We start from the raw sequence: 16,260 nt of genomic DNA on the forward strand, positions 1-16,260 counted from the left end.
GAGTGGACTGTTTATCAGGGCCTACCATGTACCAGGCACTATGTTGGGAGCTAGGGATATAACAGTGAGAATAGTCCCTCCCAGATGAACCTCACAGCCAACTGGAAAAACTAAGTGTTAAGTAAGCCATTGTTCTGTGCTGTGGGACATACATAATCAAAGCTAAGTCCTGACATGGTGTCATACAGATGAACCAAGTTTGGCAGTGCCTAACTGATTATGGGGCAATCATAATCAGGAGTCCTTTCATTACCTGGAGGCTTGCAGGAAAATGTTTAAGACCATTTATTCTGGTCATGGATTCCATTACATTTTGTTCATATTAAATATTTATTGAGCATCCACCATGGATAAGCTTATCATCAAGTAGGGGAGGTGAGATATACAAGTTCACTTAAAGCCAACAGATCGTCTTTGAGCACTTACATTGTATGGCAGTCAAGACAAAGCAAAAACCTGGCTTAATGGACTCATGGGGAATTAGACATTGAAGAATTAGATTATAAATTTCAGCCACAGGATGGGCAACTAACTATGACAAGCTCCATAAGACATATAAAAGATAATGCTACACGAGTTCCTGCTACAGCTACCACATTTTCATTGGTTGGTTTTTAAATCTTCGTCTTAAAGTAATCAGGAAAGATATTTATTGGCAACAGCTGCACCAAATTCAGTGGCATTATATTTCCTCTCAATTTGGTTACTCAGAGAAAATTCAGTGAATATATGTTGAATGTTCTATGCAAGACATTACGGTGTATGTTAAATATGCAGCCTGGTTTCTTATTAGACTTTTTTTTCTAAGCCTATAAACACTCATAAAAATGTGTGCATAGTGTTCCTTTTTATACATATATATATCTTTAAGCGTTGGCTTTTTAACATCTTATTTCTTGTTTAAATCTCTGAGTTTATCACTAGAATAAAAGAGCAAATATTTTGAATATGGCAGCAACTTACTGAATTAAAAATCAAATTGTCACAACTCTGTGTTCGTTTGTTTTTGCCCTTCTCTCCTTCTCCCCAAATATCATAATTGCAAAATCTGTCCAACTACTGTAGTTTTCATCGTTTATTTCCTGCTCACATGTAAGCCATATCAGAGACAGCAAAGAAATGCAACTTTGTTACCCACCATGCACAAGAGGCCTGCCGGTGTTGACGTTCAGATTTAATGACATAACACCCAATTATCTGTCCTGTCTCGTTTGGGGCTCGAGGCAGCGTGTCTGATTTAGTACATTAGACTATAATGATGCCAGCCCTGCCTACGGGACGATTTTTTCTCAGATTTGATCTACTTTATAACTATAGTACCATTCATAAGCCACACAGACGAAGCCACATCTCTGTGGAATTGAAAAGGTCAATTGAAAGTAGCAGCCAGTTTACTTCATGAAGTCCAGCAGCAAATCCTGTCTCATGATATTTGGGGAGACAAACAACCCAGAGAGAAGGGGTCATTTTAAAATAGAATGACTTGTGTGCATCGACTCCTTCTCATCGCTAACCTCTAAATGGCCTCTTGCCAAAACCAACCAAGTCTGGCTTCTTCGCTTCAAAGCTTCCTGCAGTGACACAATGGCCTGGAGGAAGGTCACTGGGTAGACAGCCTTTGCATGACACAAAAGTCTGCTTCCCCCAAAACCGTAGTATATCATCTGCAGGTACAAGGTGAGTTCAGTAGGTGTGTTACCATGTTCAAAGGAGGAAAACAATGCCTGGCATCTCACAGTAAGTGCCAGAATGAACCCCTGAAAGAACTCGAGGAGCGTACAGGGGACCAGCACAGTACAACTATTGCAAGGCTTAGGTGCTTAGGTCTGTGCCTCCTCTCCCCAAATTCATAAGTGAACTCCTAATCTCTAATGTGATGGTTGGAGTGGGGCCTTTGGGCAGTGATGAAGTCATGAAGACAGAGCCTTCAGCAATGGGATTAGTGCCCTGAGAAGTAGAGACAAGAGATATGATTTCCCTCTCAGTCATGCCAGGACACAGTGAGAAGACAGCCATCAGAAGCCGGACACTGGATCTGCTGGTACCTTGATTTTGGCCTTCCCAGCCTCCAGAGCTATGAGGCCTAAATGTCTGCCATTTAAACCAGCCAGTTTGTGACATTTGTTTTAGCAGCCCAAACTGACATGGACATGACAGGCACCAGTTCTGCAAGCTCCTCAGAGCCAGAGGCAGGGCCAGGAACCACAGCAGAAGGAAGACTGTTTTGAACAAAGAAGCAGAGACAGACTCTGACCAATATATAGAACTGGAAGGATTTAACTGAAATTGGAACAAGGAGAAAAAGCAAATCAAAATGATGAGGTCTGGTGAAAACCGGCTAGAGTTGTGGGAATGATTGGAGGGAGGCTCTCTTTGGAAATAGTAGATTGAGGCTGATTGCCTCCTGCTGGTATTAAAGGACCCCCTTTCCAAGGCACACAAGAAATAATGTGGACTCCAAAATTAGAATGAGAAAAATTTTCAGCTAAAGATCCATTTCTGATGCATTCTCCATTTGAAAAATTAAATTTGATGCATCTAAGAAAGTGAAAAGATGCTTCTAAATCCCAGTGTTATCAGGAAAATATTTACAGGAAGTAGTTATGAGCATTTGTCAATATAACAATATATTATAAATGTATAAATTTTTGCAAGTGTGATTTTTTTAAGCATAGAAAAAATATTGTATAAGGAAAATAATCTTTATTATAATCAGGCACAGGTTCTTTTACAAGATATTTCTAGTTTACTAGACTTTGTTTTATGAGACTGGAAATTTCTATAGTAATAGCACTACCGAGAGGCCTGGCTTGTATAGGTGTTTTTAGCCTGGCAACAGAAGATGAAGAAATCTAATCTGTGTTTTCTGGCCTTTTCAGTAGTCCACCATAAATTCCAAATGATTATCTAAATCTATACAAGGGTTAGGGGAAGACAGAGAAAGAGAGACAGATGACAAGGAAGAGCAGGAAAAGCTAATTCTGTTAACAATGAATATGAGGCTGTGGTTGCTAAAAGCTTACTATGTTTACCATAACTTGGTTTCCTTTTTCCTCTTTTGCAGAAGCCTAACACCATCCTAGAACCTGATTACCAGCCCTTGGTCATGAAGAACATTTCCACCCTGCCTGTGAATGTGTTACTCTCAACCAGCGGACCCTTCTTTATTTGTGAAACTGATAAATCTCCCCTGCCATTAACTCCTGAGGTGAGTTGACAAGGACTGTCCTAACAAGCTCCTACGAGAGTTGAGTGTGTGACCAAGGAAGAGAATAATGCCAGTATACTACCTAATTTTGGCCCAGGCAAGTAGAAAGAATTCAAGAAACAAAAAAGGAAACACTACAGAAAGATGTCATAAATTCCAATGTCAATCAACTATTATTACTGGTGTAAGAACTTATGATAACCCTTCATTCCTGTCCATTGCAATCTTTAGAAAATAGTGACTTCCTACTAATGGTAATAGAGATCTTTTCATTCCCTTTTCTCAAATCCCACCAAAGCTCCATACTCTATGCAATAAGGAAATAGCTAAAACCTAATCCCTAAACCAAAGATCCCATCTCCAGATACTAAGAAATCTGAACCGGGCTGAGGGAGGAGACTATGAGCTTATCAAGGCACCAGTCTGATTCAGGGTCCAGACTGATCCCTACAACATCACCCCTGTGATCCTTTGCTGGGCATGAGGATGCCAGTGGGAATGGCCAGGCCATGGGGCAAGTGGTCAAGGTTAAGTGGTACTGAAGAGCTGAAGGGAAGGAGTGAAGGAGAAACCATATCCACACACCATTGTGTACATCCTCCCAGTCTAGGGAGGCAGCTAATGAAGAAGTGATATAAAGGAGAAAGGGAGGGTAGGCAGCAACAGTGAGATCTCAGAAGGAGCCCATGACTGAAGGAGATTTGCTGTGAGCCTTACTCAGGGAGCTGGATCGTGGGGGGAGAAGGAGGACAGAGCTGCTCAGTGAGAGGGTTTCAGACAGTACCCAACTGGTGGCTGTACACTGCACTACCACACTCCCCTCCCCCTCCCCACCCACAGTCCCTTAATGGGTTTTGTTCAAGCCTGAGCTGGGGGGAAAAACAGCTAAGATCTTTTAACAGAGGCATAAAGGAAGGAGAGATAAAAGAAAAACCTACTGCCAGGGAACCTATGCAAAGAAGACCAGAAGTATAAATGTTGTTCTCTACAGTCTCAAAGAAATGATAGATGATATGACTTGTCTTAAAAAGAGCTTAAAGATGAGATACAAGTGAACAAAGTGGAGATGAAGACTAAACTCACAGAGCAGAGGAGAACAAAATGGGTGATAATCCATTTCCAAAATACAAATTTAGGCAAGAACAGCTTTCTTAGTCTGGGTGGTAGATTAGACCTACTCTCTTGTCCCTCCTGAAACCTTAAAAGTAGAAATGTTCAGAAGGAAAGAAGCCTAGAACAATAAAATAAAGGGAGAAAAGAATGGGTATAACTAGATAATGAGAGATTTAAACAAGTTCTAGAAGATAGAATGAAGATGGAATGGACTGACAAAAAAGCACAAAAGCGTGCATTCTAGAAAATTCTCCAGAGAAACTGCAACGATATGAGAGTCTTTCAACCTAAGTAGCCTGAGCTCAGAGACAACAGGTGCGAGGAGAGCACTGAAAATAAAGGGATTCCATGCCCTAGATAGTTGTCCCACCTGACGCCACACAAAAAATATGAGCAGCTGGCTTTTATCCCAAGACCTACAGATAAGTACTTTTCCCTAGATAAATTAATCAAAATGTCAGGGGAAATGTAATGTTTCTAGTGTGAGTTTCAGCCTTCCAGGATAATCCCTGGTGTCTGGGGTATGTCCACCAACTGATCATCCCCTCTTCACCCAACAAAGCTGTTCTGTAGACCAGCCCTACTATACACATTGAGAAATGGCAGCCTCTGGATCTTTAGGATCTCAGGTTGGGTCAGGAACTATAGCTTCTTATAACTTTTATAGCACAATTTGACCTTCCGTATTATTTGTGCATGTAACTTTAATAAAAGCATACATATAGTTAAAAAAAATACAGAGTCTCTACAAATCAACAGGAAAAATACCAACAGCCCAATAGAAAAACAGGTAGAGGAAATGAACAGAGTTCACGGAAAGAAAAATAAAGCAGTTCTTGAATTTATGAAAATCGTTCTCAACTTTAATCACATTAGAAGAAATGCAAATTAAAATGACTATGAAACTTTTTTTTCCTATCAGTTTGACAAAGAGCAAAAATTGGATAGTGCTCTGTGTTGGGAGGGCATGTGGAAACAGGTGCTCCCACATTGTTGGGGAAATATACATCAGAAGGCTGTATACACCAGATATGGCTATAGCCATCAAAATTTTTTAAATGCCCATAATCTTTGACCTAGTTATTCTACTGCTAGAAATTTACCCTTTGGCAATATAAGATAACATATAGACAAGGATATTCATTACAACATTGGTTACAACAACAAAAGATTGGGAGCCAATATCCATCAAATTGGTTAAATCAATGTTGGCAGAATTTTATGATGGAATATATTTCAGCTATGAGGCAACTGCATATGCACTGAAGAGTGCTCTCCCAGTGAAAAAAGCGAATTTCAGAACAAAAGTGCACAGTATGCTATCGTATATATAAAAATATTTAAAAATACATATGTGAACGTGATTTTATTTCCCTATAATATCTCCACAAGGACAAGCAAGACACTTGTAACCTTGGTTACTTCAGGAGAGGGGTACTAGTTGTCTCAGATAAGATGTTTAGATCTTTTAAAGTAAGGCATTTTCTCCTGGGACAAAATGTTATGGAATGTTCAACAGGGAGACATATCTTAGTGAAATTATTGGTCTTACTGATAACCAAAGAATTCTATGGCCTCTCAGCAGTAAAGAAGGGACCCATCAAGGGAAGAGCTTAGACTAACCCCAAACTTCTCCAAGATAATACTTAATGCTGGATGACAATGGACCAATGGCTACAGAGTTTTGAGAGAAAGAGCAACCCAGCTGCTGTCCTTTGAGTATAAAGACAACAGACAGACACTCTCAGAATGCCAGGAATCAGTGAACCCAGCTTGCCTACAACTTTGTTGAAAAACCAATTTGCCAATGAAATACAACCATTGAGGAGAAGAACCGAATAAGGCATTCAGGAATGAAGAAAAAACAATAAGGGAAAGATTGGTAAGAAGCACTGAGCCAATTCAGCTATCGAACTGAGACTACACAACTTTGGTGGTGATGACTTTGGAATAGGATTTTGAAACCTGTACTTTTAAAAAGTAACACGATAGCCAACAAAAACTGGGAGATACGTAGAACAGAAATGTGTTGATATTTTGTCCCTTTTTATAGGTGGGCATCAATAAACTCTTGTCTAAATTTGAAACTGCTGAATACTTGACCATCGTTTTTCTTTATCATAAAGGGATTGATTATAGTAGTAATTGGCATTTACATACTGTACACCATGTGGCAGACACTGCTCTGAACACATCACCTAAATATTAACTTATTTCATCCTCTTAAAAAGAGGAAGTGACTATTATCACCCCTATTTTATGGATGGAGAAACTGAAGGCTAGAAAGGCTAAGCAGCTTTGCTCAAATTCACAGACCTGGTAACTGGCAGAGGTCAGATTTGGACCCAAGCAGTCTGGCTCCAGAGTCTATGATTTTAGGATTAATATCTCTTGTGTAAGAATATTTTTTTAAGGGCACCTGGGTGGCTCAGTGGTTGAGTGTCTGCCTTCAGCTCAGGTTGTGATCCCGTGTCTTGGGATCAAGTCCTGCCTGCTTCTCCCTCTGCCTATGTCTCTGCCTCTCTCTGTGTGTAATTAATTTAATTAATTAATTAATTAATTTAAAAAAGAATATTTTAAGGTGTTTCTTTTTGAGAAAAACTCAAATATTTAAAAAAGTAAATTAGCCTAATTTCATTTTTGTAAAAATTGTATTTAGCCATCCATTACGTATGCACTAATGTTTAAAAAATGCTAACTCTGAGAAATAACATATGGTGACATTTTAGTTGAGTTTCCTCTTTGTGTTTTATATATAATGCAAACTATTGTGGATGTGTATCATTTCTATAAAACAATAAAAGGGGGGAAACATTTAAGTCAGTCTTCAAATATATTTAAACACCAGGCATTGCAATAGTGAGCTCTGCCGCACATGGTGTGTTCTGCAAGGATGGGTTCTAAATTGTACCCTGCCACCTGTACCAGTGGCCAGCCCTGCTCTCAGATGGGATTAGCTGCCCTCTCTCTGACGCCTGAGTCAGGTGATTGGCTTTATCCCCTGAAGCCATCTAATCATGTCACAGAGTCACGCAGTTAAATACCGGAACCTGAAAACTCTGTGGAGAGGGAAGAGCTCTGTAAAACACTCATCCCTGTGTGCACACCTCCCAACTGCCTTGGGGCACTTTCTGTAAAACCAGGAGGTTCCTTTCCTGTGGATTAACTGTGAATAAAGCAATTCCTGAAAAAGCCAACTCATAGCCAGTCTTTGTATGGTAAGATGTTCCAGAGGCCTTGGCATCAAGGAACCCATGAGGACTTAAATCGAAGAGAGAAAAGGATAAACACAATCTACTGAACAAACTCTGTCAAGCTTCCGAGTGTCATTTTAAGTTGAATAGAAAACAGCAGAAAGTAGATAACACTGCACTTAAGAGTTAGAATTGCAGGCGTGAGAAAAGAAATTAAATTGCCTAATCCCTCCTTTTCTGGGTCACCCGCTCCAGAGCCTCTCCCCCAGGGCTTTAGAAAGCCTTTGAAAAATTTCTTAAGCAAAGGATTTTTCCCACTTGTGTAGGAAGGACATTTTACAATCGAATTTATTTTCAGTTAAGAATATTTTATAATAGTTATTCATTGCAGACTTTCCCTTTTGCAACTCCTCAATCCTTATAACTTCACAACTATTACCAAAATCCCTTCCTTCAAATGATTCCTGTCCAGATTTTCCTTGCTTTCATTTTCAACTAAGAAAATATATGTGCATGTGCATATATGTATATAAAATACTTATAGCTGTCCAGATAGTATAGATATCTATATAGATTTATATATACTGGCTATTTAATTATGTATAAGTATAAATATATAATTATGGACCAAAGATGTGTGGATATATATATATTTCATACTAATCTCTTTGTCTGTAGGTGTGTATCTGCATGTGTTTATGTACATAAATATGCATAAATCCCTGGTTGTTCTGTTTCATAAAGCAGGTTGGAAATGCATAGGACAAAGATTGGTAACCCCCATTATCTTATTTGTAGCCTATTAAGCTGGAGGTTGATGGAGAAAAAAACTTGCTGGTCAAATTTGACCCTTCCTACAGAAGTGATTTGAACAACTGGGTAGCAGAAGAAATTCTAGAGATCAAGTACATGGAACACCCTCAAATCGACAGCCTAAACCTGCGTGGAGAAGTGCACTACCCTAACCTCAGCTTTGAGACCATGGAGCTGGATTTTGGCTGTATCCTGAATGATACTGAGGTGATCCGATACATAACAATCACCAACTGCAGCCCCCTGATGGTGAAGTTCCGCTGGTTTTTCCTGGTTGACAATGAGGAAAATCGGATAAGGTACACACCTGCCCCGCAGTCCACCAGAGCTCTTCCCTGCTGTTCATTGTCCTCTCCTTTGGGCCGTGCACTGGGTTTCCTGTATTCTGTGTACGGGGGCTTTCACACTTCAGTTCCGAAAACCAATTATTGACAGAAAGAGCAAAGGCTTCAAATCATGGTTCATCCTAGATTTTTTCTTTTTTTTTAATAATAGATTTATTTTTTATTGGTGTTCAATTTGCCAACATACAGAATAACACCCAGTCCTAGATTTTCAAGCAGGAAAAGCATATAAAAGATCTTTGAAAGCCCCAATTACCACCAAATTAGCAGAATAATATCCATAAGCCTACTTTAACTTTGAATTGAGTGGTTGGATCATTAGACATTTGTCACTAAAAAAATGAAGTCGTTATAGAGTTTTCTTAAGCATTTCAAACCCAAAGCACAAATCGAGTATTAAGTTATGTTGAGTACGTGCTGCACTGAGCTCCATGCTCTGCAGCTTTCAGAGGGTTTTGGTCTACCCCATGTTTAGACACATATGATGCATGCAGATGTATATATGCCCAAAGCAGTGGGAGGTGGCTAGTGCTGAACGAGGAAAGCTGTCTTCACAATATTTGGATTTAGAAGTGTCTCTCTGTTCAATTAAAAGCTAAAGCCAGACTTGATTTGGAAAACACTGCTTAAAAAAATATAAACAGCCTGTTTCACTCAAGTCTTAGGAACATTTTCTTCTGAGCCCAAAGCCTCTTTGGCGACCAGGACAAATGTACTTGTCTTTGACTTATGTATTATCTCCTTCTTGGATGTTTGGACAGCTCTGTGTTCAGCATCCAAATGTCCGGTAGCCACTCTGAATAGGGAAGGCTCACGTTGTTTCCTCAGCTCATCAGTACCTCCCGTATGCACCCCTCATCTTGTATATGACAGCCAGCTTTTCCCTTCCCTTGCTTGTTACCATGGTAACCACGGCTCGCTCTGGATGTCTTCCCAAGACATCTAATGATGACCCAGCGTAGCCGGCCTGGGGTCTGAACGACAGAGCCTGCTCATTAGGTGCCAAGGACTGTTTAGGTTTGGAATGAAAGCAGCCAACCTACCCTAATGAGCTTTGAATATCAGATTCTGTGAAGTTATTCTGTTGAAGTAACATAGCTACATGAGTTTATTCTATGCAGGAGGAAGGGACATGCTTTGTTTATTTTTCATTTTTGAGAGGCCATTTCCATAATTAAAATAATGGCATTTTAAAAATGTACTTGGCCACTACTAGAGATGATGCACTTAATTTTTCATTGATTTAAGCATTTTCCCCTGTCTTCAGGATCTTTCTATATCTCGATATCGAACTTCTGCTTATAATTCATTTGTTCACTTAAGTCATTCATTCATTCAGAGAGTCATTCAGAAAATATTAGATAAGTGACTTTTATACACCAGACAGTGTGTGAGGCATCAGGGATACAAAAGTAAGACATGATTTCTGGCCTGAGGCTCCTGGGGAAGCAGAGGGAACATGTGATAACGCCAGGCTCTGAGGAAGGACAGAGCAGGGATGACAGCTCCAAAGAATCCAAGAAGGCTGCCCCGAGAAGCACAGTTCAATGTCTCCGGCAGAGCAGTGAGGAAACACCACCGAACAGGAATAGCATGTTTATATTAGTTAGGATTCATGGATTCCATTCTGTCGCAAGTGACAGGAAACCTGACCCTAAACAAAAATGAAAAGGGAAGGACATTCACTGACTCCTACGACTCAAAAGTCCAGATTCACTCTGGCTTCCGGCCCAGCTTAACTCAAAGCCTCAAACAGAGTCACCCGAGCCAGGGGCCCCATCTCTCAGCCCTGCTCTCTCTCTCTCTCTCTCTCTCTCTCTCGCTCTCGCTCTTTCTAGTGTTAGCCAAGGTTTCAGGTTAACTTTTCTCCTGTGGTCCCCACGTGGCTGCCAGTGCTCCTGGGGCCACATCCTTGCAGATCTGAGCTCCCAGAAAGGCACATTATTAGCCTTTGTACCAGGACTGTCTGGAGACGCTCTGATCAGACCAACTCACTCACATTGCCTGTCCCTTCTACAAGTGGAGGGCAAAGCACTGATCAGTGTTGGCTGGGCTACGTGCCCCAGACCAAGGGCTGCCGTGATGACCTCAGCACCCCGTGGACTGAATGGGGTGGGGGTGGGGCAGATCTCCAGACAAAAACTGACATACGGGAGAATGAATGCTGGAAGGGCAAGTGACACGCATCTACCAGTGTCCACAGAGGGCCCGTCAGCGCGGCTACAATACAGACTTCACTGGCGGGGGAGAAGTCTGGGATGTAGATTGGCAGTAGTGTGTGAGAGGCCTGGTGCCTGGGACAAGGAGTTTAGACTCTTGGAAAGACTGGAGAGATTTGTAATCAAGAGGCGACAAAGTCTGCTTTTTTTTTTTTCCAGAAAGATAACAGCCTCATTCAACATGGCTACCCAACTCCTCCTTCCAAAACACCTGCCTCTCTTACTTTGAATAACACTGCTCTCTCCTGCTTTCCTGCTTAGCCCCTCAACCTTTCACTCCTTCTCAGCCCTGGGCTGGCAACAGGTACGTTGTGCATGGGACCCAGGACTCCCTCCTAGGCCCCTGCTCTTCTTGCAATGGCACTTAGCGCCTGCTGCCAAGGCTTCCGACCGTCTCTACCTAGACCCTCTGTTGAGTCCAAGGGCATCTCCTTCTTGACAGCTTCTCTTAGATGTTTCTTAGATGACTCATGTCCAACCTGCCCCACACTAAACTCAGGCTCTGCCGCTGCCCGCCTCCCTGCCTCTCCTCCAGGGCCCCCTGCCCCCATGAATGACAACGTTGTCCTGAGAGTCCTTCAGATTCCTTCCTCTCCCTGACCTCACTCATCAGACCCATCACCCAATCTGCCTTCTGAAACCCCCTCGTTCCCATGTCTGTGGTGATTATCCTAGTTCAAGTCGCCATCCTCTCTTGCCTGGACCACTCTGATGCCCCCTGTTGGGCTCCATCATCCACCCAGGTAGCCAAGTGATGAACATGTCACTTCCTGGTTCTTAACCTTCAAAGAGCACCCATGCTTCTTAGAATGAAGTACACATGCTTCCTGAGTTCAGCAAGGCTTAGCTGGGCTGCCCCTGTGTTCCTCTCCAGTTTCTTCTCACTTCACTCTGCCCTCACCATGCTGGTAGCCCCTTTCCTGTCCAGGGCCATTCCTGTCTAAGCCTGTGTTCTCTGCCCGAAGCAATTCCCACACCTCAACTCACCAGCCCCTGCTCCCTTGTCCCCAGTACGCTTTCCTGGGAAGCCGTCTTGAGACCATTCCCTACATAACCTCCCCTGTCATAGGCCCTGGTAGCCCATCGCCTTCGTGACACATCACGCTCATAATTATGGCTCAGTATCCAACTTTCTAGCTGGCTCTTCACCCCCTTAAGGCCAGGGAGCACTTCTGTCCTATCACCTCTGGACCCCGGAGCCCAACACAGAGGAGGCAGTGCTAAGAGTAGGTCCTCAAAGAGTATCTTCAAATTTGTAACTGCTCCCTCCCGGGTATTTGTGGTGAGGGAGAATCATTTCATAACTGATTAAAGATTCTTTTCTGTCAGCTTCTTGGCACCTGTCAAATGGAAAAGTTCGAGGTATAAATGTCACCTTGAGTAGAAAAAAAAAATGCCACTTGCCTTTCAGACGGGCTTTCTCCACAGACCGTCGGAAAAAAACATAAACCACTCATTGGCTAAAGGTCACTTTTATCAAGTATACCAACACTAACCTTTCTTTTCCAATTAGAATTCTCGTAAGACTTACAGCTAATAAAAGAAACAGAAGGATGAAAGAGGTTTTTTCTCTTGTTAGGGCAAGATATAAGGATGCCAAGACAGATGCAGCATGTCTACCTATCACAGCACACATATCTGCCATGGGTACACATGTGTATACGTGCATGTGTGCATGTGTGTGACTTTGTAGGCAATTCTGACCAGGCCATTTAAAGCATCTCTCTTGATTGAGCATTTTTTTTTCCCAAGCTGGCCCTCATGTCACATATGAGAACAAAGAAGGAAGGAAAATGGACACACATGCCAAGAATGCACTCCCTAAGAGGAAAGCAGGTCATTGTCTTAGACACCTGCTCATCCACATGAGTTCATGTGCATGACTGGGTTTTAGACTGACTTTGGTAGCTGATGGTCCAAGCTCTGCATATATACACATGTAATGAGGAAGCCAGGATGAGAAATAAGGTGTGAGTGTGGCTGCCGACAGAGCCAGCACTGCAGGAATGTGCCCCTTCTTGGGTCTGTCTCTTTAGCATGACTGCTCAACTCGTCAAGAACATGATGCTTCACAGCATCTGCATGAAAGAGGCACACGGGGCAGCCCACCCTCGAAGCAGCCTTTACCTCTAGGAGGCCAGAGAGAGCCAAGTGGACACTAGCTCGCTGGTATCTCTGCCTAGGCTCAGGACCACAAAGCTGAGATGCTGCTGGAACTTAGTACATAGCCAACTGGTCCCCAAAGACAGCATGGCCTTTTAAAAAAATTTGTTATCTTTTTTTTGTTTACATCCAATTGATTAACATATAGTGTATTATTAATTTCAAGGGTAGAGTTCAGTGATTCATCATTCTTCTATAACACCCAGTGCTAATTAATCACATGCCCGCCTTAATGCCCATCACCCAGTTACCCCATTCTCCTCCCCTCCAGCAACTCTCAGTTTGTTTCCTATGATTAAGAGTTTCTTACAGTTTGTCTCCCTCTCTGATTTTGCCTTGTTTTATTTTTCCCTCCCTTCCCCTATGATCCTCAGTTTTGTTTCTTACATTCCGCACATGAGTGAGATCATATGGCATTTGTCTTTCTCTGATTGATTTATTTTGCTTAGCATAGTACCCTCTAGCTCCATCCACATTGTTGCAAATGGCAAGATTTAATTCTTTTTGATGGCTGAGTAATATTCCATTGTTACATATACACGTATATATGCACATCTTCTTTATCCATTCATCGGTTGATGGACATCTGGACTCTTTCCATAGTTTGGCTATTGATGCTGCTGCTATAAACATTGGGGTGCAGGTGTCCCTTCAGATCACTACCTTTGTATGTCTGATATAAATACCTAGTAGTGCAATTGCTGGGTAGTAGGTTAGCTCTATTTTCAACTTTTTGAGGAACCCCCACACTGTTCTCCAGAGTGACTACACCAGCTTGCCTTCTCACCAGCAGTGCAAGAGGGCTCCCCTTTCTCCAGCACAGCGTTTTTGTTTCCAAATCAGATTATAGATAAATAGAACACAGGGGCCTAAGGGCACCCAGTCCTGCAGCAAAGGAACATGTATTGTTCTCACATTGATTTTTCTGTGATGAGTGTCAGTTGTCCAACATTGTGATTGGAAGAGGAGAGTGGAAGGACTGGAGAAGCTTCATTTCTAGATACTTCCATCTGTCTCTGCATCACTCCTCAATTTGCCTCAAAAGTGGAACTTTTGTAAGACATGATCTACCTCAACAGGTAGTTGAGGTCCTGGACTGTGAAGTTGGACATGGCTGGTTAGAATCTGGGCTCTGTTTTCCTGGCCCTATGACCCCTTGCTCAGGTTTACTTCCCTGTAAAATGTGGATAATGTAGACACCTAAAGGAGCTGTCATGAGGATTGAAGGAGATGTGTCTATGAAGTCCACGAGTCTCTGAGAAGAAAGAAAATCTGAAGCTGGCAGCTGTTTCCAGGTTCTCAAAGGGTCCCTTCCTCTCTTTCATTCCTTGATATCAAATGCTGCTAAGTAAAGCACTCCCCAGCACCCTAAAGTTCTGGAGCTCTAGGATCCTTAGACACCAAGACAGTGGGCTGACTCTTTCTGACAAAGGGTAGAAAATCTGTTTCCTGTGCCAGGCCGCATTCACCAAGGCTGAAGCCAGGTGGCCCAGTGCACTTCCCTCTCCTCCCCACCACACCTCCTCACAGCCAGGTTCTTTAGGGTTTTTTTTGGAAAGAAAAACAGCTTTATTGATGGCATGGGGGCAGGTCCGGGGTATCCTTGCATCCAACAGTCCCAGGCTGCTCAGTGTGCTGGCCAAGAGCCTGGACTCTGAGGATCCTCCTGCTCGGCTGCCTGCTAGCTGTGACCTTGGACTCCCCTACCTGCAGAGCTCTTGGAACTATGCCTGGCATGTAATAAATGCTCAGTAAATGCCAGCCCCTACAAACATTCCTTCATGGAGGAAACTGAAGAGGCTACTGTTCATTAATGTTCATTAATTAAATGTTAATATCAGACTATGTTTGAGAAGCAACATCCCAGGTGTGACTTTGAGACATTTTCTTCTGAAATCAGTCTGAAGCCTGATGTCTGAGGGCTGAGGTGCCTCTCACTGGTCTAAGCTTCATTCCTTCCATAAATATCCCTCTGTGTCCCCCACTGGCCCTGCATGCCTCAGAATGCTTTAAGCTTCTGCACTCACATTTTTTTTTCTTTTCCACCTCCCCGAGTTAAGTTTGTTTAAGAGATAGAAGCGAGGTTGAACGTCTGCCTTCAGCTCAGGGCATGATCTTGGGCTCCTGAGATCAAGTCCCTGCGGGGAGCCTGCTTCTCCCTCTGCCTGTGTCTCTCATGAATAAGTAAATAAAATCTTTAAAAAAAAAAAAAAAAAAAAGGAAGAGAGATGGAAGCGAGCATGGAGCCCTGGCACAAGAAGAAATAAGGCTCTGATGAGGGAGCAAATAGAGCCAAAGTGGGAACAGAAGCAGTGGCCACAGCTGGCCTTGGGCACAATGCAGAATCAAGCTCTAAGCCCCTCCAGGCCCCTTTCTTCCTTAACTGTCCCCTACATGTGTCTGAGCCACGATGACAATTTCACCATCCAAAGAATGAAGCCAATGGGAATGGAGGCTATCCTCCTTCCCCCTAGTAGTTTCTTATTACTCATCAAATCACCATAAACTAAGTGGCTTAAAACAATGTAAAGTTGTCTCTTCCAGTTCTAGAGGTCAAGAGTCTGAATCCGTGTCACTAGGCCTAAGCCAAGTGTGGCCTCAGCCATGTTCTCTCTACTCCTTCCAGAGGTTCTAGAGAAAATCTAGGAAAATCCCTTATCTTACCTTTCCCAGTTTCTAAAACTGCATTCCTGGCATTCCTTGGCTCCTGGCCCCTTCCTCCTTCCTCAAAGCCCACAGCATAGTGTCTTCCCATCTCTCTCCCTCTCTGCTAAGATCACCACATCCCCTTCTCTATTCTCTGCGGTAGTATCACTCTCTGCCTCCCTCTTGTAAGGACACCTGTGATTATATCATTGGCCTCACCCAGATCCATCTTCCCCATGTCAAGACCTTAACTTAATCACATGTGCCAAGTCCCTTTTGCCATGTAAGGAAACATTCTTGGGTTACGGGAATTCAAACAGAGACATGTGGAGGATGCCCATTCTTCCACCTACCAGATACCCCAACTTTGCCAGCAACAAGGTCTCATACTCTCTTCATTCTCTGCCAGTCCAAATTGGCTTCTAAAAAAATGGATTTTGATTACTGATGACTTTATAATGCCATAAGGAACTTTTTGGTTCTAATTTATAGCAAGCCAGACTCAAACTAACTTAAAAAAAAAATGCACTGGCTCATGTAACAGAAAATGTCCAGGTGTA

The 16,260-nt window shown here is 42.6% G+C and overlaps 1 protein-coding gene across 7 annotated transcripts in view; it reads left to right on the top strand.

Moving 5' to 3' along the window:
• The window catches only part of HYDIN (HYDIN axonemal central pair apparatus protein), a 383,131-nt gene that overhangs the window by 217,986 nt on the left and 148,885 nt on the right, over positions 1-16,260 (top strand). For all 7 annotated transcript variants that reach the window (XM_072817829.1, XM_072817826.1, XM_072817838.1 and 4 more), the window contains 2 exons: positions 3,065-3,208; positions 8,314-8,627. In XM_072817829.1, coding sequence (XP_072673930.1) covers positions 3,065-3,208; positions 8,314-8,627 — 458 coding nt within the window. The remainder of the gene's footprint in view (positions 1-3,064; positions 3,209-8,313; positions 8,628-16,260) is intronic.

Source organism: Canis lupus, chromosome 3 (genome assembly GCF_048164855.1).
Source record: "Canis lupus baileyi chromosome 3, mCanLup2.hap1, whole genome shotgun sequence".
NCBI classification, from domain to species: domain Eukaryota; kingdom Metazoa; phylum Chordata; class Mammalia; order Carnivora; family Canidae; genus Canis; species Canis lupus.